This window comes from Rattus norvegicus, chromosome 8 (genome assembly GCF_021556685.1).
Source record: "Rattus norvegicus strain SHRSP/BbbUtx chromosome 8, alternate assembly SHRSP_T2T, whole genome shotgun sequence".
NCBI lineage: Eukaryota > Metazoa > Chordata > Mammalia > Rodentia > Muridae > Rattus > Rattus norvegicus.
This window is the reverse complement of record NC_141541.1, coordinates 114,307,509-114,334,008: the sequence shown is the minus strand read 5'-3', so window position 1 is coordinate 114,334,008 and position 26,500 is coordinate 114,307,509. Positions and strand designations below refer to the sequence as shown.

At 46.3% G+C, this 26,500-nt stretch overlaps 1 protein-coding gene across 2 annotated transcripts in view; it reads left to right on the top strand.

The window, feature by feature from the left end:
* The window catches only part of Col6a5 (collagen type VI alpha 5 chain), a 100,538-nt gene that overhangs the window by 211 nt on the left and 73,827 nt on the right, over window positions 1–26,500 (top strand). For both annotated transcript variants that reach the window (XR_015628039.1, XM_087564210.1), the window contains exons 2-5: window positions 14,911–15,009; window positions 17,248–17,925; window positions 22,178–22,810; window positions 25,115–25,675. Coding sequence is in view for 1 of the 2 variants with exons in the window: in XM_087564210.1 (XP_087420336.1) it covers window positions 14,943–15,009; window positions 17,248–17,925; window positions 22,178–22,810; window positions 25,115–25,675 (1,939 nt within the window). In the remaining variant the exon portion in view is untranslated. The remainder of the gene's footprint in view (window positions 1–14,910; window positions 15,010–17,247; window positions 17,926–22,177; window positions 22,811–25,114; window positions 25,676–26,500) is intronic.

Here is a 26,500-nt window from a genome sequence, read left to right as displayed (position 1 = left end):
AGCTCCCAGCCTGAGACTCAGGGTGTAAGGAGACTCTCTTCCTCTGCAGATTTTGCTTGGGTTCTAGGATCGAGGCTCAGAGAATATTGCCACTAAAGGAAACTGAGGTCCCTAGAACAGCAGTTCTCAACCTGTGGGTCATAACCCACCTGGGATGGGGTCCAATGACTCTTTCTCAGGGGTCACATATCAGATATCCTACTTATCAGTTATTTAAGTTGCAATTCATAACAGTAGCAAAATTACAGTTATGAAGTAGCAAGGAAAAACTTATCATGGTTGGGATCATCACAACATGAGGAACTGTATTCAAGGGTCGCAGCGTTAGCCCCTAGCTAGAGGCTAGACTCTTAGAGTGGAAGAGGACCTCAAAGCAGCGTGGCTTCCAGGTTTTAGAAGCTTCTTTGAAATATCAGGTCACCGGGGAGTGGGATGGGGGACAGGGTGGGGGGTAGGCTCCCTCCAACCTAGAGCTACTGAAAGTGAATCTGAGGGGCGGCTCCATCATTCAGTCAGCTTGTTGGTGTCTAAGGCCCACGAAGAGAGCCCTCAGATAGAGCAGTGGGTGTACTGTGGGTAGATTCTACAATGATCTGATACGCTGTACTGTGGGAATTGGTGCTGGCCTCAAACTCTAAACTGCCCTGTGAGATTTTCTCAAAGCAGCACCCACAGCTTCCACAAACACTGCTGAGTTTCTAGTGTATGCGGAACTCCAGCGAAGATTCTGATCCAGCGAAGATTCTGAGCGAGTTAGCAACCCTCAGAATCTCCGCATTTGAGGCCCGCTTTGTCTTCCGTGGTGGAAGCCTGTTAATTAGGTGCAGGGTTTCCTAGCCCACGTGGATGTTGGTTCTCAGCGTTCAGCTGCCCCTTCAGAAGTTAATTTTCATTGTTGACGCTACTGTTCTCCATCTAGCCTGATTGGTTAGAAAATTTGGAGAAGGTGTACTTTATAAATTCCGAACAAAACCTCTAAGAAAAACCCACGCTTGCAAGATATACTTTTGGACGTGTATACTTTGGTTTATTGTGCTATAATTTATAAGCAGAATAAATAGGGATATTATTAGTTAATTAGTGTGCGTGCGTATGTGTATGCATGTGCGTGCATGTGTGTACATGCATGCATGCGTGCATGCATCTGCATGCATGTGTGTGCGTGTGTGCATGCATATGTGTGCATGCGTGCATGCGTCTGCATGCATATGTGTGTGCGTGTGTGCATGCGTGTGTGTGTGTGTGTGTGTGTGCGCGTGTCTCCACGCGTGCCACCACGCGTGCCACTGGTGTACTTTCAGAGGTCAGAGGACAAGTTGTGGGATTTAGTTCTCTCCTTCCACTAAGCAGATTCTGGAGATTGAACTCATATTTTCAGACTTGGTGGCAAGCCATTTTATTAGTTGAGACATCTTAGTGGTCTCTAGGGCATCCCGAGACTTCTAAGGAATTGACGTAAAAACACAATTCCCCAAGTAAATCATCCCTTCAGATGAGTTGGCCCTTCGTTTTTGCCCAGAACCTACCTCATTAAATATTTGATAACGAAGTCACACATATAGTTTGTGGTCAGTTATTGATTTCATACTTTTTTCTTTTGGTGGTTTGATTAAATTAAGCCTAAATCTTCTTGGTACCAATTCCTTTGGGTCTTTCCCAGATTCCCCTCTCTTTAGGTGCAATAAGTGTGTGGTGTCCTGGTTCAGCACTTGCCAATATTATTTCAAAGTGTTTCTCCAATAGTCCCTACCAGTCACAGGCCTATGACACCGTGTGACCATCGCCGTCTCAGATAAAACAGGGATGTACTCGACACAAGATCAGATACTGATCAGGGTTGCTTGAAAAACAGTTTTGGTGATGTCAGTAAAATCAGGAGGCTTCTCTGAGAGCACCGGAAGCCTGCAAAGCTGGTTTGTGTCTTAGTTGGGGTTTTACTGCTGTGAAGAGTCACCATGACCAAGGCAACTCTTCTAAAAGAAAACATTTGGATGCTTCAGTCCTTCTTAGAGAGGAGAGCAAAATACTCATGGGAGAAAAATACAGGGGCAAGGGGTGGAGCAGGGACTGAAGAAACGGTCATCCAGACACACTGCCCAACCTGGGGATCCATCCCATATGCTGCCACCAAACCCAGTCACTATTGCTGATGCCAAGAAGTGCTTGCTGACAGGAGCCTGATATGGGTGTTTCCTGAGAGACTCTGCCAGAGCCCTATTGGTACAGATGAGGATGGTTGCAGCTAACAATTGGACTGAACAAGGGGATCCCAGTGGAGGAGTTAGAGAAAAGACTAAAAGAGCAGAAGGGGTTTGCAACACCATAGGAAGAACAACAATATTAACAAACCAAACTCCACCAGAGCTCCCAGGGACTAAACTACCAACCAGTGAGTACACATCGGAGGGACCCTTGTTCCAGCCACATATGTGGCAGAGGATGGCACTGTCCAGCATCAGTGGGAGGAAAATCCCTTGGTCCTGTGACGGTTTGTTTTCCCAATGTAGGGTAATGCAGGGTGTTGAGGTTGGAGTGGGTGGGTGAGAGTGGGAGCATCCTCACAGAAGCAGGGGGACGGAGGAGAAGTATGGGAGGGGGGGGGAAGGGGATAATATTTGAAATGTAAATACATAAAATACCCAAGAAAAATAAAATTATTTAAAAAAAGAAAACATTGAATTGGGGCTGGCTTATGATTTCAGTGGTTTAATCCATTATCATCATGGCAGGAAGCATGGTGGCGTGCAGACAAACATGGAGAAACCGAAGAGTTCTACATCTTGATCCTTAGGCAGCAGAAGGGGACTATTTCACACTGGGAAGAGCTTGGGCACTAGGAGACCTCAAAGCCTACCCTCATAGTGACACACACACTTCATCCAGCAAGGTCTCACCTCCTCCAACAAGGCCATGCCTTCTGATCCTGCCACTCCCCATAGGCCAAGCTTTCAAACGTATGAGTCTGTGGGGGCCATGCCTATTCAAGCACCCCAGTTTGCAACTGAATTTTCAGATGTAGGCTGTTCATGGTTTGTTCTGAAGATTTCAATGAGTGTGTGCTCATTTGATGGTCCCAGGCAATACTTCAAGCCTCTCTTAGCATGGAATGATGTGTTAGGCTAATGGTTATTATCTTGGAAGGTAGCAGGGTCATAAAGAGACCAAAATGATAGAATTAGAATTTTAGAAGGATTTAGTAGTGGACTGGAAAAATATCTTTGTAGTCAAGAGATTGCAAGCCTTTGGACAAGGTATGATAAGCGCTTGATCCTCTGTCTCTTTGTAAAATGGGTGTAACTATGGTTACTTTTCACAGTGAAAGGAAGAATTGGGTTGAAACAGACAGCATATAAAATGTTTTCCATATAGTGGATATATTGAATATATGCTAACATTCAGTAACATTATAATTGAATAGTTAATTTTAGGCTAATTTTTAAAAAGATTTATTTGTTTTATATATAAGTACCCTGTAGCTGTCAGACATACCAGAAGAGGGAATTGGATCCCATTACAGGTGATTGTGAGCCATCGGGTGGTTGCTGGGACTTGAACTCAGGACCTCTGGAAGAGCAGTCAGTGTTCTTAACTGCTGCGTCATGGCTCCGGCCCAGGCTAATCGTTTTTAACAAACTAAAACATAAGTTTGAGTAAATTGTAATGTATGTTGTCAAAGGTCTGGCCAGACTTCTTGATTAGTAGGAAAGCATAATCTATAATTTACATGCTAATTATTTATATATGAGTATTACTAAAAGCTTAACTATGTATTCATGCACATACTATCACTATCTTTTTCAGAGAACTAACACATGGAGAAATGCTCCATTTTCTTGCTAGGTTACAGATGTTTTCACCCCTCTGTAAGATAATCTTAGCTTCCAGGGAGTTTACAGTGTGTTTTCATGGCCTAGCACATTGCCTTACCTATCAATATAAGGTCTTCTTTCCTTTTCCTTTTTAAAAAAAGATTTGTTTATCATGTATACAGTGTTGTGCCTGTATGTCAGCATGCCAGAAGAGGGCACCGGATCTCATTATAGATGGTTGCTGGACTCGAACTCAGGACCTCTGGAAGAGCAGACAGTGCTCTTAACCACTGAGCCATCTCTCCAGTCTTTTTTTCCTTTCCCCCTTTCCCCTAAAGATTTATTTATTCATTCATCTACTTATTTGTTTGTTTATATTTTATGTGTGTGAGTGCTTTGTCTACATGTGTGTAAATGCATCAAGTGTGTGTGCAATGCTTACGGAGGTTAGAAGAGGGCGTCAGATCGCTTGGAGCTGGAGTTACAGACAGCTATGAATAGCCATGTGTGTAGTGACCATTTTGGAGTTTTAGTTTCTTTAAAAAACAAGTATTATAAGGATATGTTTTTGTTTTAATCCCCGGTGTAAGATATGGGGCTGCCGCAGATGGCCCACATCAGCTGACTATGATATAGTTGCCTCTTGCTCTAGGAAAGGTGTGATTTTGCCAGCCGTGGATAGTTTCTGCAATTGTGATGTTTGGAAATTTGGGGACTTTTGAGAGAGTATTAAATGCTAGGGTCCTCAGAGGTTGTTTTTATTGTGGGGTTGTTGCTTGTTTGCTGTTGATTGCTATGGTCATGGCTTATTAAGTGGTCACGAGCAAAGAAGAAACAAGGAAAGGACATTAGATATCCTGATGGCGAAAATCCCCAAAGAATTCAACACCCCTAGTCAGCAGGAAATAGTTTAAAGATAACATCACCCCCTTCCCCCTCTGTTCTTCTTTCTCTATCTAGTGTTAGGGGGTTGAAGGGGTAGAGAAAGGATGGAGAATGATGGAAGAAAGGAGGACTCACAAAGTAGCAGAGGCCGGCTGTATACGTGGGCATCCTTGCAAGAGGAACAAGGGGTCCTAACTGCTCAAGGATCACTCTGCCCTCTAAAGGGCTTTTCTTAATAGAGAAAAAAAAACATAACAAAAAACAAAACAGAGAATGTTGTAATGTTGGACAGTCTGCAAGTCTGTAATTCTAGGAGAATAGTTCTTAGTTCTTTGGAGAATAAAGTGTGTGTGTGTGTGTGTGTGTGTGTGTGTGTGTGTGTGTGTGTGCCTATCAATGAATAGGGGTGTTGGAGACAATGTCTTAATACCAGCCTTCTAGGTAACTGGGTAGCTAAGGGCATTCTAGTAAAACAGATAACCCTTCCCAAGTAGAAGTACTTTAGGCATAAAATTAGAGCAACAGTGATATTTTTGCCTAGGCCTTGAAGGAGACTATATAAATTGCCAGATTCAAACCCTGTAGTAATTCTAGGAGGTAAAAACAGGCACTTGGCTCAGATGACGTGCTCAGTCAGCTGACAGTGATTCTAGGCTTCTGGTCCCTAGTCCGTTTCCTTACTGGGTGGGCAGGGTTATGTTGTAGAAGAAATGAGAGAATAAAGATGGCCTCGCATATTTAGCTTTGCACTGTGATTAGGTTAAAAAGAGATATCTGCAAAGAGCGAGCTATGATGGAACTCAGCGGCCACGGTCTGAATTTGGTTGTTCAGAGATTCATTGTCTACTCAGGTTAATATCATGGGGCATGCTAGGCGCCGGCCACGTGGATAAGAGACCTGACATTGGTTCATTCTTCTGTGGTTTTGGTAAATAAATGTTGTTGTAAAAATATAAAAAAGAAAATGCTGTCTTTTATCCCCCACTAGATCCGGCACTGCAGTGCCCCAAGATATCTGCTAGATATCTTGTCAGAAGCACACATCCCAACTCCGTGGCGGCCCAGACCAGCCGCCGCACACTCTCTTATGCTTAAATCTGCGCATGAACGAACACACAACCCAATAACCTTCGATCCAATTGCTAAGATATAATTGCCCACCTAAACCTATAAAGCCCTATATACCTCCATCCCTCAAGAACATTCATAACAACCTGTAAAGGTACAGCGTGGAATCCTAACCTCAGCTTCCATGTTCTCCATTGGTGGCAGCTTCTCTCTCCATCCCTCCTCTCTTCCGTTCCAGTCTCCTCCTCTTCCTTCAAACTTTTCTCCCGCCCATCCTTCCTTCTTGTCCAATGACAGGCCTCATTCTATCTTGTGCCCGCCTCACCTGTGACATCATTCCACAAATAAAAGTGTATGCCTTGGGGAAGTGGTAAAGACAAGGGATGAAGAGTGTGGGTGGTCACATAATAAGAGATGTGCAAATACTGCTGTTCTGAGCTCTCACAACTAAGGAAATCAAAAGATGAAGCCAAATGTAGCTAATTAAGACAGCTGACTAGAAAATAAGTCTAGAAAAAAAATATATCGTTCGTCTGAGTAAAGTACAACAGGCACTTAAAAACACAGTGGGGAGAAACTTTGGTTCTCAATAGCAATGAGCTGTAATTTAGCTGACGATTCTGAATGCTGAGCATGCAGAGCCGAATCTTGTTTATTCTTCAACGTACGACCTCCCACAAACCTATCCAAAGGCTTCACAGTCAACTCAGGGAACCAGAAGGAGCCTCATCCGAAAATTTTTCCCATACATTTTTTTTTTCAAAAAAAAATTTGAAACATTTGAAAGGTTTCTGACTTTTTCTTTTATTACAAAGCAGATTCCTTAGTTTAAGGGTTGGCATTTGGGAGTTGCTACATTTTATCTCTTTGCAAGTTATTCTGACTCCTTAAGTGACTCACATGGTCTTGGGAGGGGGCTTTTTCTATATGTGACTCCTCGTGCCTCAGAGCCTATGTTAGTTCCATGAACTGTCTGTCCACTGCGGGGCTGGTCAGTTGGTGACAGATGGCAGGGATGGTTAGTCACCTACAGCAGAGTCTCTCTTAAGCCTTATTTGTCTTGGCCTCAGAAGACAGAGGCATATCCAGAGCTAATGCACTCTGTTCTGCTGAGTATGCCCTTAGAGTGAGATATCAGATAGCATTGTCTTCTTCTCCTGCAGAAAGGAGAGAAGCTCGTGGGTCAGTTTCCTTGTGCTGACTAAGGGGCTGTGTCTAGTTCTTGGCTCCTCTCTGTCCTCCTTCTTTGATATCCACCTCTTTGTGCATAAGTTGACTTCAGTGTTGGAAAGTGAACTCAAAGGCTCCTTCAAGGTCTATGTGATGCAGAAAAGCATCCTTTTAATGCACCCCAAGCATCTCAGTGAACTCTTCTCCCAGCCAAAGCCCATCACTGGCTCATAGTTGCCAACAGGATAAAGTTAAGTTCCTTCAAAGCTCCCTGGGGCATCTAAAGTCTTCTGCTGCCTTTCCTACAATGTCTTCCAAATTTCACCTTTCCCCAATATCCTGGACACTGTTGATGTAGAAGTCTCCGATCTCTCTCTCTCTCTCTCTCTCTCTCTCTCTCTCTCTCTCTCTCTCTTTCTCTCTCTCCCAAACACCAACTCAAGTGCACATACACACACTCAAGTGCACATACACACATTTTAGTGAACACACACATGAACATACATACATACATGTACACACACGTGCACAAACATACACTCGTGAACACACACATTTTAGTGCACACACACATGAACACACATACATACATGCATGCATACACACATACATACATGTACACATGCACTCATGTGAACATATATATTTGAATGCACATATACACATGTGTATATCTACTGCTTATTTCTACCCACAGGACTCACTGTCATTCTGCTTTTCAGGCAAATCCTGTTCGTAACAGTCAGGCAAGTAAAACAGCTTCTTTTTTTTTTTTTTTTTTCTTTTTAGAGCTGGGGACCGAACCCAGGGCCTTGTGCTTGCTAGGCAAGCGCTCTACCACTGAGCTAAATCCCCAACCCCCTCACTGTCATTCTGATCTTTGTCACTTTTGCCTTTTAAACACCAGGAACCTTTCAAATCCTCTTCAGATGCCACCTCTTCCTTGAAGCCTTTCCCAAATTCTATGCTGTTTTCTGAGTGCTTTCCTAATACCCTTGTTTGACGTGATACCTCATTCTGTCTTCTTACATAGCACTTTGCTGTCCACTTTTCTCATTTACTTCATTACTTAGTACTGTGCACCAAGCAGTGGAGTTGGAGAGATATAAAAGTCAGGCTTGGTCTCTGCTCTGGAAAAGTTTGTCCCTCAGAGAATAAGCAGAGAACAGAAATCTTCTTGCAAGCGTTTTGTCTGTTTCCTGCTAAATCTAAGCCACCTTCAACCCGTCTCTGTCCCCCACTGCTGAGGTGGTACATTGATCCTCACGATAAGTTTACTTCGTGGGTAATGTATCAGAAGCATGCATTTGGCTCCATGTGAGCACATATGTACATATATGTGTATGCTTGTGTATGTAAATATTTTTGAACTATATAAAGTCCAGTGATACCATGGAGAAGAAAGGATGGCCTTGTCTAAAGCACGAGTTGGACTTGGCTTGGGAAATATACTGCCCTTGCTTTATCTAAAGACTGAATTGTCATTGTCATTGCCCTATGTTGCAGGCAGAGCTTCCTTTTTATTTCTCCTACCCTGAGACAGCCACGGAGCCTCCGTTTATTGCAAAGGTGATGCTAGGATTGTCTCTGTACCCCTGTACCCTGCTAGAGTCACCCCACCCCCCAGGGACAGTTCAAGAATGGTCCAATACGGTAGAATGATATATTACTTATTTTATTTGTTGATGTGGCAAGATGCCTGTCAGGAGTCAACTTAAGGAAGGAGAGGGTCATTCTCCTTCACAGTTTTGCGTTGTAGTTCAGCTCGGTGAGAGATGTGTGGTGACAGAAAGTGAGGCTGCTGGGAACATTGCATCCAGAGTTAGGCAGGAGAGACGAACGTTGGTGCTCAGACTATATTGTTTTTTTGTTTTTTTGTTTGTTTGTTTGTTTGTTTGTTTTTGAGTCAGAGTCTCTTTATATAGGTCTGGCTATCCTGGGACTCAGTATATAGCCAGGCTAGACTTGAACACACCGAGATCCACTTGTCTCTTTCCCCTCACTACTGAGGTTAAAAGCATGCACCACCATACTTGTTTATATAGTTCTATTTTTAAAAGTGTGTGTGTGTGTGTCACATGGTATGCACTCATTGATAAGTGGCTATTAGCCCAAATGCTCAAATTACCCTAGATGCACAGAACACATGAAACTCAAGAAGGATGACCAAAATGCAGATGCTTCACTCCTTCTTTAAAAGGGGAACAAGAATACCCTTGGGAGGGAATAGGGAGGCAAAGTTTAGAACAGAGGCAGAAGGAACACCCATTCAGAGCCTGCCCCATATGTGGCCCATACATATACAGTCACCAAACTAGATAAGACGGATGAAGCAAAGAAGTGCAGGCTGTCAGGAACCGGATGTAGATCTCTCCTGAGAGACACAGCCAGAATACAGCAAATACAGAGGCGAATGCCAGCAGCAAACCACTGAACTGAGAATAGGACCCCCGTTGAAGGAATCAGAGAAAGGACTGGAAGAGCTTGAAGGGGCTTGAGACCCCATATGAACAACAATGCCAACCAACCAGAGCTTCCAGGGACTAAGCCACTACCTAAAGACTATACATGGACTGACCCTGGGCTCCAACTGCATAGGTAGCAATGAATAGCCTAGTAAGAGCACCAGTGGAAGGGGAAGCCCTTGGTCCTGCCAAGACTGAACCCCCAGTGGACGTGATTGTTGGGGGGAGGGCGGTAATGGGGGGAGGATGGGGGGGAAACACCCATAGAGAAGGGGACAGGGAGGGGTTAGGGGGATGTCGGCCCCAAAACCGGGAAAGGGAATAACAATCGAAATGTAAATAAGAAGTACCCAATTTAATAAAGATGAAAAAAAAAGTGTGTGTGTGTGTGTGTGTGTGTGTGTGTGTGTGTGTGTGTGTGTGTGTGTGTGTGTGTGTTGGTGGAGGCTGGAGGATAGCCCCAGGTGTTATCTTCAGCAACATTGCCCACTTCCTTTGAGACAGGATCTCTCATTGGCCCCTGGAGCTTACCAATGAGGCTGGGCTTGCTGGCCAGTGAATCGCAGGCGTCTTCCTGCCTTTACCTCCCCAGTCCTGGCATCACAGGTGCAGGCTTGGCTTCTTACTTAGGTGCTGGGACTTGAACTCAGGTCTTCATGCTTGCAAAGCCACCACTTTAGCAACCGAGCTGTTCCTCCAGCTGCTTAGCTTTTCCTTTTATTTAGTCTGGAGCCCTAGCCCATGGAGTGGTGCCACCGATATCCAGGTGGTCTTCCCCCACTTAATTAAATCTCTCAGAAACGCCCTCAAATGCAAGGCCAGAGATGTGCGCTTAGGTGGTTCTAGTGCAGTCAAGTTGACCATGAAGATCAAGCACCACTCCCAGGCTTGGTGTAGGATGCTTAAACTGTAGAGCTGACTTTTCACACAAAAAGTGTCCCTTTGTCATCCTCAAGACACCCAAGGCATGGCCCTTTGTCCTAGAAGTGCCTGGCTTTGTTGCAATGGGAGGTTGGATAGGCCATTGAGCAGCAGTGGCTGGGTGGATGGAACCTCTTGTCACTTCCTAATTAACCCAGTTCAACAGCTCTTTCTTGCGGACCTATTTTTGTGCAGACACTGAGCTAGACACTTAGGACTTTCAGTGGTGGGACAGGAGGCCTCCAGTCCTGCTACCAGTGGCTGTTTAAACTGGGAAGAAAAGACAGGTTAAGAAAAGCCTGTCCGTTGTCACAGGACAAAATGTGCTAAGTGTGCAAGAAGCTTGGTCACTGGGTATGTTGATAGATTTGGGGATATGGAGGAGATCACACATTCTTCGAGGAATGGAACCAGGGGAGAAACAAGAAAACCAAAGGCCACAGAACCATGTAGCACCCACGGAAAGACAAGAAAATCAGGCTGTCCCTACTGACGGGAAAATCAAATGTGCATTCCAGATTTCCCCAGAAGTGGCCAAAGCACCAGAGGTCACACAATCACAGATTTGCTGTTCAACTGAAATAGACCTCAGATTCCCCAGCTTTCTGGAAAGGCAAGCATGTGTGTGTGTGTGTGTGTGTGTGTGTGTGTGTGTGGTCTGGGGCCTTCAGCAGCTGGAGCTTGTGGTTCCTAAAATTGTGACCTTTGCCCTTTTGCTTGAGCTCCTTATTCTGGTCTATGCCAGACCTTGGTCTGCATGTGGGGGTCCTAATCATGAGTGATGGATGATGAACTGGGAGGAGAGGAGGGTAGAACCTGGGAGAAATGAGCCAGTGACTGATGGGAGGGGTAATCCTCACTTTTATTTTCTACTCTCAGTCATTTCTTCTTGTTCCTTTAGCTGCAGAAGGAGAGGAAGAAAAAAAAAGGGGGTAAGCATGACTGTTCCAAAAGCTATTGAATAAGCTTTTATTGAGTCAGGATTTAGCCGTGTAAACTTCCAGTAAACTGTTTACATAATCAGTTGCAAGCCAGAGGACTTAAGACCCCAGTGCCTTTGTTGTATTAACAAATTATTAAATAATTTCTGGCTTCTTTAGACTCTGCCAGGATATCACAAGCCTTACCATGTGCCTAAAACAAACCAAAACAAACACAAAAACTTTTTTAAGAATTTTCTCTTTCCCAATTTACCAAATTGCTTCAAGACCCCAGACTGCACGTTTCAAAACAGACCATCTCATAGTGTGACAGGAGAGTAGAGGCTGGAAAGGGACCGCTCAAGATTAACACAGGAACAAGCCAGTTGGCAGGCAATGAGCTGGAGACCATTCCCTAACTGGGCTTCATGAGTCAAACAGAGCATGCTCAGTCAGTACGCAGAGGGAGGCTGGAAGCCGGGCTTCACCTCAGCTTCATCTAATGAACAGAGCATGCTTGCAGAAGGCCCTCTACGTACAAACTAGAGAGATGAGTACTGTATAAAGGCCCTATAAAGTATGGTCTGCCTTGTGATCTAATGCGTTCTGGGCTCCCTCTCATCCCACTAGCCCGCTTCTATTCTTGGGAGTATTTTCCCTTTCTGAACCAGCCATCTCTGTTTCTAACCCTATGTCCCTGGTGTGGTTCCTGGAACCCAAGTTCCGAGAATCCGGTGCCCTCTGAACTCCGACCATCACCCCCAGCATTAAGCACAGTTTTTCTTTCTTTCTTTCTTTTTTTTTTTTTTTTTGGTTTTTTTTTTTTTTTTTTTTTTTTTTTTCGGAGCTGGGGACCGAACCCAGGGCCTTGCGCTTCCTAGGTAAGCGCTCTACCACTGAACTAAATCCCCAGCCAAGCACAGTTTTTCTTTTTCCTTTCATGGTATCTTTTTCAGTTACTAGTCAAAATTCTAAGCATGTGTTCCCTGGCACGCGGGACTTTCTCGCTCTTTCTCTGAAGCTTTGCCGCTCTTTGGCCTTTGGTTTTCTCTCTGTCCCATCTCTGTCTCTCCTCCAGGAAGCTGTGAAGATTTGTGGCTTGTCTGACCTGTTGTGTTTCTCCTGAACTCCAGTAAAACCGTCCTTATGCTTCCTTCTGTGTGGATTTCTAAATTCCCTTTTTTATACGATGGAGAACTCAAAAGGAAACCGTGGTCTCCCTGGTAACACTAGGAAGTTACCCTGTCAGAATGAGTAATGTGGCCCAGTATCAAATGTGTGGACTGCTCCCTCCTGATGTGTGGTTTAACTATTACTCCGCAAGTGATGTGGGGTTCCCTCCTCCCAAACGCCATGCTAGTTTGAATTCCTAACAGGCTTTCAGAGTTTGGAAAGCACCTGGATTGAGCTGGTTCTCTTGGAAGCTCTCAAACTTTGAGTCCCCAGTCTGGTTTGGGCTATCTCTACTCCAGACAGAGATTAAAATATAATTTAATCTCTAAAATATAATTTCACTACTAAACTCTTTCCACTCTAGCATTAAAGGTTTTTAGGGGGAGGGCCTTAGAAAATGTATGAGATTGACCCACCCTTAAGTACTGAGATAACCTACAGCCAATCAGCTGGCTCTATACAGATGCTCACCCCCTTTCATTGCTGGCAAGGCTGATTTGAGAGCTGAGGCTTGATTGGTGACTCAGAGGCTCACACCTCAAAACTCTGAAAGCCTGGGGCCTATGGCTCCGTGCTTTAGAGCCAAAGCGATAGGTCCCCAGACACTCAGGTTTCATGTGTATTGCTCTAGGGAGGCTGCAGCCACCAGCAACCCTGGTTGGCAGCTATTGTCATTCTTGGATTACAGTGGCAGCAGCAGGTACCAGCAAGCAGCCCAGAGAGCACTGTCTCACAGCTCTTAAAAAGGCCTGGCTACTGGGCCCCCCAGTCCCACAATGACAAGTTCCTTAGGCCCAGAGTATTGGGCTCTTTAGGCTTGGGAAGTGGCTGTTGACAGTGACAAGCCCTTATAGCTCTCTGGCCTTGTGTGTCTGACACCCTTAGCAGCCCTCTGGGACTTTCCCAGCTCCCCCTTCTCTTTTCAAGGTCTTTCTTCAGCCTAAGCTCACCACTCTCCCTCACTCTCCCATCCCCCATTGCTCCTGCGCCCCCTACCCCCTCAGCACTCTCTGGAGCATGGCAGCTGCTAGTGCTGCTGTTACTGCAGCTGCTGTCATCTTCACTGCTGCTGCCTTTGTGGCCACTATTCCTCAGCGCCAATTCCACTGCCATCTCCCCGCCATGTTTCCAGTTCAGTCTGCTCTACTAACAACATGAACTCATTAGGTGTGTAAGCCTCCAGGGAACAGGGCAAGCACCAGAGCCCTGGAAAGAAGCCGTATAGTGTTGCAGTACCAAGGGGCAAGGCTCTAGTCTACTTAGAAGAAAGCATTTGGGATAGTCTTCATCACAGTGGAGTGGACATGATGCATTGGATACTAAATGCACAGGAAGCGGGGCTGGAGAGAGGTCTTAGCTAGAGCATCAGGGTTCAACTCATAGAACCCACGTGGGCAGCTCACAGCCATCCATAACTCCAGTCCTGGGAAATCTCCTCCCCTCTTCTGATCTCTGAGGGTATTGCCTACCTGTGGTACACAGACAGGACCTGTACAGACAAACTGGCTATCTGCATAAAGCAAAAATAAATCTGAAAAGGATAAGCAAAAAAACAAAATGCAGGCAAATTGGGCTTTGTAACAGTTTGTAACCGCTTGTCTTAAAGTACGTCTTAAATATAATCCCCACAGTGGGAGGGGTCTCTTTGCAAGTCATTTATCTGCTAAGTGTCTGGGATCTGGATATGTAAGCAATTCCTGTTACCCAGCAACAAAAGCCTGCTGAAAAGTTGGCATGATATAAATGTTTCCGCAAGGAAGATATGTAAGTGCCCAATAGGTATGGGAAGAGATTCGACCGGTTTTCATAAAGAAATGCAGATCAGCACCACACAATGAGACACACTATTTGTACTAACTAGGATGGAGGTCTCGTGCAGCTGAGGATCTGCTGCCTTCCCCTCCTAAATGATGGGCTCACAGTCATTGCCACCACAGCCATCCCCTGTCACAGGCACTGCCACCACAGCCATCCCCTGTCACAGTCACTGCCACCACAGCCATCCCCGGTCACAGGCACTGCCACCACAGCCATCCCCTGTCACAGGCACTGCCACCACAGCCATCCCCTGTCACAGGCACTGCCACCACAGCCATCCCCGGTCACAGGCACTGCCACCACAGCCATCCCCGGTCACAGGCACTGCCACCACAGCCATCCCCTGTCACAGGCACTGCCACCACAGCCATCCCCTGTCACAGGCACTGCCACCACAGCCATCCCCTGTCACAGGCACTGCCACCACAGCCATCCCTGGTCACAGGCACTGCCACCACAGCCAGCCCTGGTTGCAGACATTGCTACCATACCCAGTCACATTCAGGGCTCAACTCCTCAACTTACATCAATACTTGTTTTCAGCGAATATTCCATGTGCTTGATGGATGCTGCATAAATACGCCTCCTTTTTTTTTTAAATACTTCTTTTTAGTACAGCATTCTGTAAATGGTTCCTGGCATTCGATGTTGCATATAATTCATATTGCATCTTTTTTTCAGAATAAAAATAAGAAACCCTGTTCGTTAACAGAATGAAGCTCCAGCTAATTGTGTTTGTCCTAATCCTTTGGACTGAGACCCTGTCAGACCAGAGCCCAGGTACTGGTATGTTTTTGTTCATTATTTTTTGGGAAAAATAAACATTTTTATGCTTTATCAAAGTATACATAATAATAATAATAATAATAATAATAATAATAAATAGTCATAGGACATAACATTCAACAGGTTTCGTCCCTTAAAGGTAGGGAAAGCTATGGGTAAAAAACACCATATAGCCCTGGCTAGAACTTCCTTATTCCTTGATTTGCATAACTCTCAGTGTCTCATATCTCTGAGAATACAGTAAGCCTACTTGTGAATTGAGCTTTGTCTTTAGAGACGTTGCAGAAATTCTGACAACTGAGGGGACAACTGAGCAGGTGCTCGGAGGGGAGCAGGAGAATTCAGCTTTATTTGCACGGCATGCTTTGTAAAGCTTTGTAAAGCCCAGCGCTAGCCCGTGGTTTCTTATAGCTTGTATAGATGGGATAACAGCATTGAAATCCCTGCTGATGTGAGCATCCAAGGGTGTCTTTGAGTCCTGTTTCCACCCAGGGGACTTTCCATCATAGTTAAACATGATCACCAGAGCAAACACTGTAGGTAGAGGTTAAAGCATTTCTTCCTCTGCAAGCTGCATCGGTGGAGTGAGCAGGTAGCTGTGGCAGTCATCTCTTACTGCAGTTTCCAACAAGTATTTCCTGTCCTAAGAGGAAGGGCTCCCACGAGCTTGCAGAACCCAGCATACTAAAGTATTTCAGAAGTAAAACTTTGCTTCACTATTCCTACATTTTCCTATAGTTTCTAGGTGTCCTCACTAGGGTTTCTATTCCTGCAGTAAAACCCCATTGGCCAACATCATCTTGGAGAGAGAAAGTTTATTTGTGCTTACAACTCCACAGCACGGGGTATCACTAAGGGAAATCAGGGAAGAGATGCAGAGCAGGAACCTGGACACAGGAACTGATACAGAGGACATGGAATACAGCCGCTTAGGGCTTTTCCATGGCCTGCCCAGCCTGCTTTCTTATAGCACCCAGGACCACCAGCCCGAGGGTGACATTCGTTGCCTACAGTAAGTTGGGTCCTCCCACACCAACAATCAATCAAGAAAATGTATTGCAGGCTTGCCCATGGGTCAGTCTGTGGAGGTATTTTTTCAACTGAGATCCCCTATTCTCAATTTATCCTGGCTTGGGTGATGTTGACATGAAATTAGACAGCTGACCTGGTAACAATCATTACGAGGCTATCATAGGACAGAGTAGTAGTTCAGTCTTGTTAGGTGTATATATAAAGGTTCAATCTGTCCACCTATCTCTTTTACTAATATATATTTTCTTATACGTATATATGATATGTAATATATAATATGTAATATATGGCATAAGGTATAAGATATGTGACAAATATATATGCTTCCCTTTAATAGGTGGAAAACAAAAAAAATTATGTTTCCACAAAGAAAACATAAGCTAAGTGTCCCTGTGACTAAATCATTGCCCGTTTCCCGTTTACAATATGAACTATACAGCTGAGTAGCCCCAGTCTAAACATCCTGACTCTGTAATGGTTCAGGACCCCAAGCTTTTTGAGCTTCAGCACACCAAAGAAGGAAGCTGCACGCAGCCCCTGGCTTTCCCAGATCCCTTTTACCACAGAGGTCATACCTATAATTTTTTTCCTCTATCCAATTTTTAGGGATAATCTATGTCAATGGAGGACCCATCGGGGAGTTGAAAAACTGACCCATTTGCCTCACATGGGGGTAACTTTGACAATATATGGTTCAGCCACCTTCAGACCAGATCTGGAGATGCATTGGTCATCCCCTGGTTCATGCTCACGTCTGATCCAGGTTCTCCTATTCCGTGGTCCCCAGAAGATTCCATGCCGCTAAAATCTCTCCTCACTCTCTCCTTAAGTTCTCCAGCCCGAGACCACTGCTTATTCTACCCAGTGCCCCCCTCCAAATAGTTATTAGTCCTCAAACCACATTGGGACCTTCTGGAATGCTACTGGGTCATTCATTTTGTAGTACAGTATCGTAGTTTGTGGCTCCAGAAACAACAAGGAAGTCAATTACATTCAGAAATAGATTTGAGGACGAAAGATCTGATGGCTAACTTTACTAATGCCCCCTTGACATGTCAGACTGAAGAAGTGGTTTCTTCTGCTTGACTTTCAGGAATTATGTTAAAGCTTTGACAGGAGGACATCATCTCGTGAGTACTGAGGTTTAAATTTTGATGGAAGAAATAAGATTGTGTGTTTACTTCTTGTCTTACTGTGCAGGGCCAGGACCCAAGTATGCAGATGTGGTCTTTCTGGTAGACAGCTCGGATTACCTGGGAATTAAGTCCTTCCCATTCGTGAGGACTTTTCTCAACAAGATAATCAGCAGCCTCCCCGTAGAGGCCAACAAGTACCGTGTGGCCCTGGCCCAGTACAGTGATGCTCTCCACAATGAGTTCCACCTAGGCGCCTTCAAGAACAGGAACCCCATGCTGAACCACCTCAAGAAGAACTTCGGGTTCATCGGTGGCTCCCTGAAGATTGGGAACGCCCTGCAGGAGGCTCACAGGACCTATTTCTCTGCTCCCACAAACGGAAGAGACAAGAAACAGTTCCCCCCAATCCTGGTGGTGCTGGCTTCAGCGGAGTCCGAGGATGACGTGGAAGAGGCTTCGAAGGCCCTGCGGGAAGATGGGGTGAAAATCATCTCTGTGGGGGTGCAGAAGGCTTCTGAGGAAGACCTGAAGGCCATGGCCACCCCTCAGTTCCATTTCAACCTCAGGACTGCCAGAGACCTCAGCCTGTTTGCACCAGACATGGCACAGATCATCCAGGATGTGACTCAGTACAGGGAAGGAACAACGGTGGCCGTAGTCACAGATGTAGCCCCGACCACACCCGAACCTCTAATCACACCTGCAGCTCTAACCACACCTGCAAACAATGTCGATGAGACAGGTAAGAAGGCCTGGCAGAGGCGCCCAACCCCCCATGGGCTCCATATCTATCCACTCACGGCAGCTCCGTGCTGTCTCAGTACACTAGCCGTATTGAATTTCCACACACCAGCCTCTTTGCCTCTGTCGGTGCCATTTCTCTGACATCAATCCTGTTGCCTTCCTTTGCCCCCTTTTGGCTGAAGAGAGCCGTCATTTAAATCTCAACCCTGTATTCTTCCTCTCTTGGGATGCTTTCATTTTGGGTCCCAGCATTCCTGGGGCGCATCTTATGACAGCAACCTTCCTCATGATTTTCCATCTCCCTTTGTCCCTGTCCTGTCATGAGTGGGCAGTACCACAAGGGCAGAATTGGCAGCTTGCGTTTTTCTCTGTCTGCTTTGAGCCTAGACAGTGAGCTGGCGTCCTGTTTCTTGCTATGAGTAAAATGAACGTCGGCTCTCACAGATTTCAGAAACCCATCTAAATGGTTCCTTTTTCCTCATATTCCTGGTGATGAGAGATTGAAGGGCAGTAATTCAGTACGTGCCAGTCAGCTAGCATATCACAGCTCTTGGTGGGAATGAGGACTGTGGGATGAGAGGTGCACGTTTGTGTCACACAGACCGTATAGGGGTGACTTGTCTGGTCAGCCATGTGGAGGGCTGCACTCTTGAGCTTGTGTATGCCTAGTGGCATGGCCCCCTCCTCCCCATTTCTTCTAAGCCTGTGTCTAATGAGCACCAGCCAGTACCTATCCAGAAAGAAGGCACTTGTGCCACTCCAGCTAGGTAGTCCGTCATCCTATGGTGATAGCTTTTACATTTAGAACTAAACATTTCACATTTTCATAGATTTAATATTAGGATGTATTTTTTGTGAGGCACTAGCAATGCTTTTTAGGGAGACTCCGAAATGCTGCTGTGAAGTAACAGCGTCTCTTGCAGCAGAGTTTTATCTTTAAACTGGAGAAATAATAGTTATATTTATCAAAGGCTCATGGATAGAAACGAGGCAATCGAAGGCTCCCAAATTGAATTGGCTCAGTGTCTCCCTCACATACACCATTCAGGACCTCAGCTGGTACCTCGCCTATGTGAAAACTTCCCATTTACTTTTCTGGGGACCCCCCAAGCACATCTCTCGGGACCCCATCATCCGTACTGAGGTCTGTGCATTCAGAGCTACTCAGGATCAGCATTGACTCCAGCTATCAAAGTGTGTCCTTTTAGGGCTTAGGGCCCCAGCCACTGCAGCATGTCCTTAGGTGAGGTCTGATTTCCATCCCAGAAGCTATCTCTGCTACCTTCCAGCTTCCATCCAGCAGGTGCCTGGACACCTTCAGCTCTCGAGAAACCCTGGTATTTTAGGTAGAAACACACAGGGCCTTCTCTTCCTTTACTCCAATTCTTGACTCCCTTGGCCCAAAGGAGGAGTGCTAATAATGCTTCCTTCACTCTCACCTTCGTACTGAAGGATGCCGTACTTAGGTGAGTTTTCTATGATGACTTCAAAGCAGAATACTCTGGAGTCCAATAGTCACTGGGGTCATGGGTCTAGAAACCATCGGTTAAAAAGCAGGGAAAACAAAACAGGAGGTTGCACACATCATCCTGGTGATGAGGCAAATAGGCCAGCACGGTTCTAGGTGGATGCTACTCTGGGGAGACGCCCAGCCATGCCTCTGGGGTACAGCAGGAGAACCCCCAGACTTCCATGGCTGCTCTCTGACTCTCCAGGTATCTCTTAGTCTGGTCTCTTTGGAAAGTGGAGCTCTGTCACTTTCTCAGAGGGCCCCATGTATCCGTCATATTTCTCTTAACTCTTTGTAGTACGAGACAGGGTACGGCGTGGAAGGGTTCTTGCCTTCTGGAAGTTAAGGCAAGGCTGTGTTATCAGTGATTCTAAATTATGGCCCAGGTGCTTAGTTTTTGTTTTCTCCTCCTCCTCCTCCTCCTCCTCCTCCTCCTCTTCCTCTTCCTCCTCTTCCTCTTCTTCCCCCTCCTCCTCCTCCTCTTTCTCCCCCTCTCCTCCTCCTCCTCCTCCTCCTCTTCCTCCCCCTCCTCCTCCTCCTCCTCCTCCTCTTCCTCCCCCTCCTCCTCTTCCTCCTCCTCCTCTTCCTCCTCCTCTTCCTCCCCCTCCTCCTCTTCTTCCTCCTCCTCTTCCTCCTCCTCCTCTTCCTCCTCCTCCTCCTCTTCCTCCCCCTCCTCCTCCTCCTCCTCTTCCTCCCCCTCTTCTTCTTCCTCCTCCTCTTCCTCCTCCTCTTCCTCTTCTTCTTCCCCTTCCTCCTCTTCTTCCTCCTTCTCTATCTTCTTCCCCTTGCTCTATCTTCCTTCTTTTTAAAACTTTTATTGATTCTCTGTGAGCCTCACATCATGCACCCAGTCCTATGCATGCATCTCCCCATCCCTTCACATCCTCCTCTCTCCCTTGCAACTTTTCCCCCAAAGAAAACAAAACCAAAAACCAATAAAAACAAAACAAAACAAAAACAAAAAAACTAAACAAAGCATAGAGAAGATCTCATCATAGAAGGTACAGCTTTGGAGCTTCAGGAACGGCCCCTTCTCACGCTCCAGCAGTTCATAGAGGAGATAGATGTTAGGGTGGGTTAACTCAAGGCCCTGATCTGGCCCTGGGGGCAGCGTAGTTGGATAGCCCTCTAGCTCTCCCACATTGGGTAGTTTTATTAACCATTGGACTTACGTTCCTTTTGCTGTAAAGTGAGGGAAACAGTGTCTATCTGCTAACAAGGGTGAAGGGACTTGCGTGATGTTTGCTTAGCTATTGATGGTAACAGCTGTTGTCAGATAAATGTTGACTTGGGTAGGTCACTCTGGGACTTCGGCATACTGAGTGGTGTGGGATTCTGAGTGAGGTTCACCAGGTTCAATTAGTCTTAGGAGCCCCACACTAGAGCGACAGACAAGACATGTTTTTCCATCTTCTGGAGTTGCTAACGGGTAGCGCTTGGCACGATTAAGCTTGTCTCTTGACTCCACTTTCCACAGATGCAATTCTTCCTCCTGTGTTTGGAGGAGGTGTTTGCTGTGAACATGGTGCATTCCGCCCGAGACTCCAGATTCTTGCAAACAAACTGCTTGTGTGACATCTCCTCTCGGATGTTCAATGCTAAGTGGAATCTAGTATGTCTGAGATGGAACTCTTGGATGCTACCTGTAACTCATTCTTCCTACTGTCTCAGAAGGACACACTGACCCCATCCATTCAGACGCGCAAGCCCTAAGCCCAGGAGTTTCCCTCTATTTCCGCGTTTGTGTCCAATCATTAAGTGTTCTGCTGTCTCTAATCACACAGCAGAACTGATCTTGCTGCTCTGTCCCACTGCTGCTGTCCTGTCTCTTGCCTGGCCCAGTTGTAACCTTGAATTCATATTTCCTTCACACCTAGAGTGATGATTAAGACATTAAGACAGGTCATGTGACTCCCAGGTGATCTGGGCTGCTCCCCTCTGAGCTTGTCACCCCGGCTTCCCTTCACCTCTGGCTCTAGCCACTATGTATGCCTTGCTTGTCCCTGCCTTTTGCGATTCTTTCTCCTAGAATTCCTCTTTCTTCCGAATTTCCTATGATTGAATCCTATGCATTTCATCCAAGTGGGACCTTTTCAGAAAGGCCTGCCCTGACTTCACGTCTTACATGGGTTAGAGTCCCTTCCCAGCCACACTCCCAGTAGAGTCAATTAAGCTACCTGTTTTGATGTCCTTGTAGCCATCATTACCTCTTGAAAGAATATGGTCTGCCCATGGAGTGTGTGAGTTTGTTCTGGTCGGAAATATGTCTGCCAAACCCATCCCTGCATGTCAGTCAGCACGTGAGGGTGACGAAGGCGGTGGCAGCCATGGTGGTCACATTGCTGGTGAAAGGTGGGTGTGGGGACCATGGCCGAGGCAGTCATACTGGTAATATTGGTAATGAGTTTCATGTGCTGGTAGTGGTGATGACCGTGCTGGTGACTGTGGTCACACCAATAGTGGGAAGAGGTGGTAACAGAGATGACCGTGACAATGCCGGCTGTAAGTGTGTGGCAGGAAACTTGCTAAGTATAGAGAAAGAGTACACACGAAACCTCTGAATTCAATGACCTTGCCAATCTTACTTAGAATTTTACGGCTTTGTTTTAATAAGGGGAAGCAATTCAGATTGGGTCTGTGGTAACACTGTCCATTTGCATTAGCATTTCCACAGTCCTGGAAGTCCTCCCGTCCCAGGCCAGTGGTCTCCCCTAACCTCACAACTTTTCTGTCTCCACAGTTCCCTTCCTTGCATCCTGCCAGAAAGACTCCCTTGCCGACCTTATATTCTTGGTGGACGAGTCCGTGGGGACCACACAAAATCTGAGGGATCTGCAGAACTTCCTGGAGAATGTCACCAGCTCTGTGGATGTGAAGGACAATTGCATGAGGCTTGGGCTGATGAGCTTCAGTGACAAGGCTCGGACTGTGTCTTCTCTGAAGTCAAGCACCAGCCAGTCTGACTTCCAGCAGCAAATCCAGAAGCTCTCGCTCCGGACGGGGGCATCTAATGTTGGGGCCGCCATTGAGCACATGAGGACAGAAGGCTTCTCAGAGTCCAGTGGCAGCAGAAAGGCACAGGGGGTCCCCCAGATTGCTGTGCTGGTCACCCACAGAGCGTCAGATGATGCGGTGCGGGAGGCTGCGCTGGACCTGCGCTTACAGGGTGTAACTATGTTTGCAATGAGCGTCCAAGGGGCCAACAACACACAGCTAGAAGACATAGTGTCATACCCTTCCAGACAGAGCATTTCCACACACAGCTCCTACAAGCACTTGGAATCATACAGTGGGAACTTCCTGAAGAAGATCCACAATGAAATCTGGACCCAGGTGTCTACCCATGCTGAACAAATGGAGCTGGATAAAACTGGTATGTCTAGAAGACTCTTGTTATTACATGGCTAATGGGAATGGTTGCCTGGGGTTGGAGCAGGAGTGGGCATTGGGCCAAACTCAGGGAACTTTTAAGGGTTTCGAGAACGTTAAAAAAAAACTGAATTTGGGGGTAATGGTTGCATAGCTATAAATATGCCAAAATCCATTAGACAACATACTCGGACAATGGATCGATTTTATTAATGCACAAACTGTGCCTCGGTAAGATGTAATAAAGCCATCCACACAATACATAAAACATTTTTTATAGTGTAGATGGACACGGAGAAGAAACATAATCTATCGTCTCACCTTCAGATAACACTGGACTTGGCTTGTTTTCTTAATGTTGTCTCTTTGCTTGTCGCCCTGTCTCTGTTTCTGTTAGTTTGCTAACTAGAGCATTAACAAATCAAAGGGCATTTATAGTATCCAAACTCCAGACACTGTAACAGTGAGAACTGCCGGTGTCCAGGAGCCTGACCATTTATGTCCTGTGACCAGAGAGCATTTTCTCTTCCTAGACATTATAAGGTAGAAACTAAATTGCAGTTAAAAAAGACTGTTAGGGGTGTGGCATCCTACCAGAAAGTCGGTTTTGTGACTGACAGGTCTAGCGTCACCCGGTTGACAACAAACGTCTATTTTAAAAGTCACATCTACACATCGGTAGCTTTATCTCTGTCTGACTGAACTGTGAGGCCTTCTGTCAAGGGGCAGATTTCATCGCTGCCTAATTGAATGGTGGACATGTCCTACAGCTCCTGTTCAAGGGTTAGCTCCCACCAGCTAGTGAGCTGTAAACGAGATGACTTGTGAGTTTATTTAATTAGGAACAGATTATTGTGTGGGTAGGAGGTGTTTGTGGCACAGGCCCGTGTGTGGCCTAACACTTCTGTGGAGTTGAGAGGACAGTGTTTGAATCACTTCTTGCTTTTCCACCATGGGTTCTAAGGGTTGGACTCAGGGAGTCGGGCTGGCCCGGTGATCGCTCTACTCTTTGAGCAATTTTGCTGTCCCTAATTTTATTTAATTAAATATAGTGGGTGGGGTTTTTTGTATATGTACATGTGCTCCTGCGTGTGTACATATACATGTGTGTCTGCATGTAGAGACCAGAGGTCACTGTCTGTCTTCAATTGTTTCCCACCTTGTTTTTCGAGGTTGGGTCTCTCATTGTTCCTGATGCCCCCAGGTTCCACTAGACTGAGTGGCCAACAAACCCTAGGGGTCTTCCTGACTCTGCCTTCCCAGCACTGGGATTACAGACATGCGTGGCCCCTCCGCACTTAATGCAGGTGCTGTGCTCGAAGGCAGCTCCTCATACTTGGTCAGCAAGGGCTTTCCTGGCTGGGCTCTAAGTTGGTAAGAGCATCAGTGATTGGTGCTGCCTGGTATGTGTGTGAGAGGGCGGAGGTGCAGGGAAGCCTTGGGCTCTGCTGTGCCCCATATGCTCTCTTTACCATCTCTGGCCACTGCTGCCTCACTTCTGGTGAGCCCTCAGCTCTTTATTAATTACGCATCAGTTCTCTTGGCTCACTCTCAAGGTTTGCAAGGGCAAACCAACCCTGTGCTTTGCTGAGGATCGTGATCTCAGCCCCAGAGCCTTGTGTACTGATTTCATAGTTGTAATTCTCTGGGTTGGACTTATTTTCAGTATTCTTTATTTCTTAAGGAACGGTTGCTCAGAGCTTACAGCGGTGTCAGGAATCATTAACTGCTCCAAAGCTGCTAACAACAAGAATTCTAAAACGGCCAAGTTGCCCCGTGTTTAGGAGATTGGCTCATTTATGTAAGGAGATGATAGCATGGGGAACGTACAGATTGAAAACGGGCTCTTCATTTACTGGCTGTGTGATCTTAGATAAATCGCTATGCCTTGCTGTGCTTCTGTGTCTTCTCAAGATGGCGATACATTTCAAAGGTTAAAATGGACAGAAAGATCCAGGTTCCACACCAACCCAGGGGCCTGTTTTGTTTTTGTTGTTGTTGTTGTTGTTGTTGGTTTTTGTTTGTTTTGTTCTGTTTTCTTGAGACAGGGTTTCTCTGTGTAGCCCCTGGCTGTCCTGGAACTCACTCTGTAAATGAGGCTGGCCTCGAACTCAGAGGTCTGCCTGCCTCTGCCTCCGGAGTGCTGGGATTAAAGGCCTGTGTCATCACCGCCTGGTTCTGAGGCCCTGCTCTTTAGATCCTGTACAGCCCATGCTCCCTCACAAAGCCCGGGATGAAGTTCACTGGAGATGCTCTGTGATTGACAGAGGGCTCACTGCCCACACTCACATGTTTGTTTCCTTTGTAGGCTGTGTGGACACAAAGGAGGCCGATATCTATTTCCTTATTGATGGGTCGTCCAGCATCCGCAGGAAAGAGTTTGAGCAAATCCAGATATTCATGTCCTCCGTGGTAGACATGTTTCCCATTGGCCCCAACAACGTCCGGGTTGGAGTTGTACAGTACTCACACAGGAACGAAGTGGAATTTCCTGTCTCTCAATACACGAAGGGCATTGACTTGAGGAAGGCTGTTTGGAACATTAAGCAACTCAAAGGTGGTACATTCACTGGGAAAGCCCTGGATTTCATCCTGCCAATAATCAAGAAGGGAAAGTCAGAGAGGATCCACGAAGTCCCCTGCTACCTCATCGTGCTGACTGATGGGAAATCAAACGACAGCGTTCTAGAACCTGCCAACAGACTGAGGGCCGAGCACATCACCATTCACGCCGTTGGGATTGGCGAGGCGAACAAGACACAGCTGCAACAAATTGCTGGGAAAGACGAAAGGGTTAGCTTTGGGCAGAATTTTGATTCTCTGAAGTACATAAAAAACGAAATTGTCCACCGCATCTGCTCTGATAAAGGTAAGGAAACCAAAGCGAAACCCAGAAAGGGCTGCATAAGAGTCAGGTGTGGGTGGGAATGTAGCTCAGTGGTTAGGGCACTTGTTTGGAATGGAGGAGCCCTAGGTTTAAGCCTCAGCCCTGCAAAGCAAGCAAGAGAGCAAACACAACGACAGAACCAAAGTTGGGTATTGTAGAAGGTGGCTGAGGTTCTCACTGGAGCGAGGACAGGATGCAAAATATGGGTGATTTGTTTTCCTGAGACACTGGGAAGAGAAGCAAAGACTCAAACGTGTGATACTGCGGGCAGAATCCCACGTCACGGGATTCATCTTCCTCCTTTCCCTGCTCTGACCGCAAGACGGCTGTCATATACAGTCGGGGTCTAAGAGGAGGAAGATGAGCAGGACTGATCCCAGTGTCTCCTGCCTTGACTCCATCCAGGAAAAGGAGAAGAACTCCAGGAAACACAGTACAGAGGGCACCGTAGAGTAGATTCTTCTTCAGAGAAGAAGGTTCGAGGCTGAGGTGAGGAGGTTGGCACATTGTTTATAGTTCAGGTATCTAGTCGTGGACAAGGAAATGAGTCCTAACTAGTAAGTGGAGCTTAGAATGCCAAGGAGCCTGGGCCTGAGGAACCAGACCACAGCAGTGTACCCCAGGGCAGGTGCTGCTGGACTGAAGTCTCTGATAGGAATACTTCAAGCTCGAGGTTCCAGAATGTTACTGCTCCTTTTCTCTTCTGCAATAGGCTGGAGGGAAGGGGTTCAGGTTTTCTGGACAGGCAGGGGCTTCTACCTTAGGTTAAAACTGAAGTTGCGCTCCTCACCTCCCAAATGTGGAAGG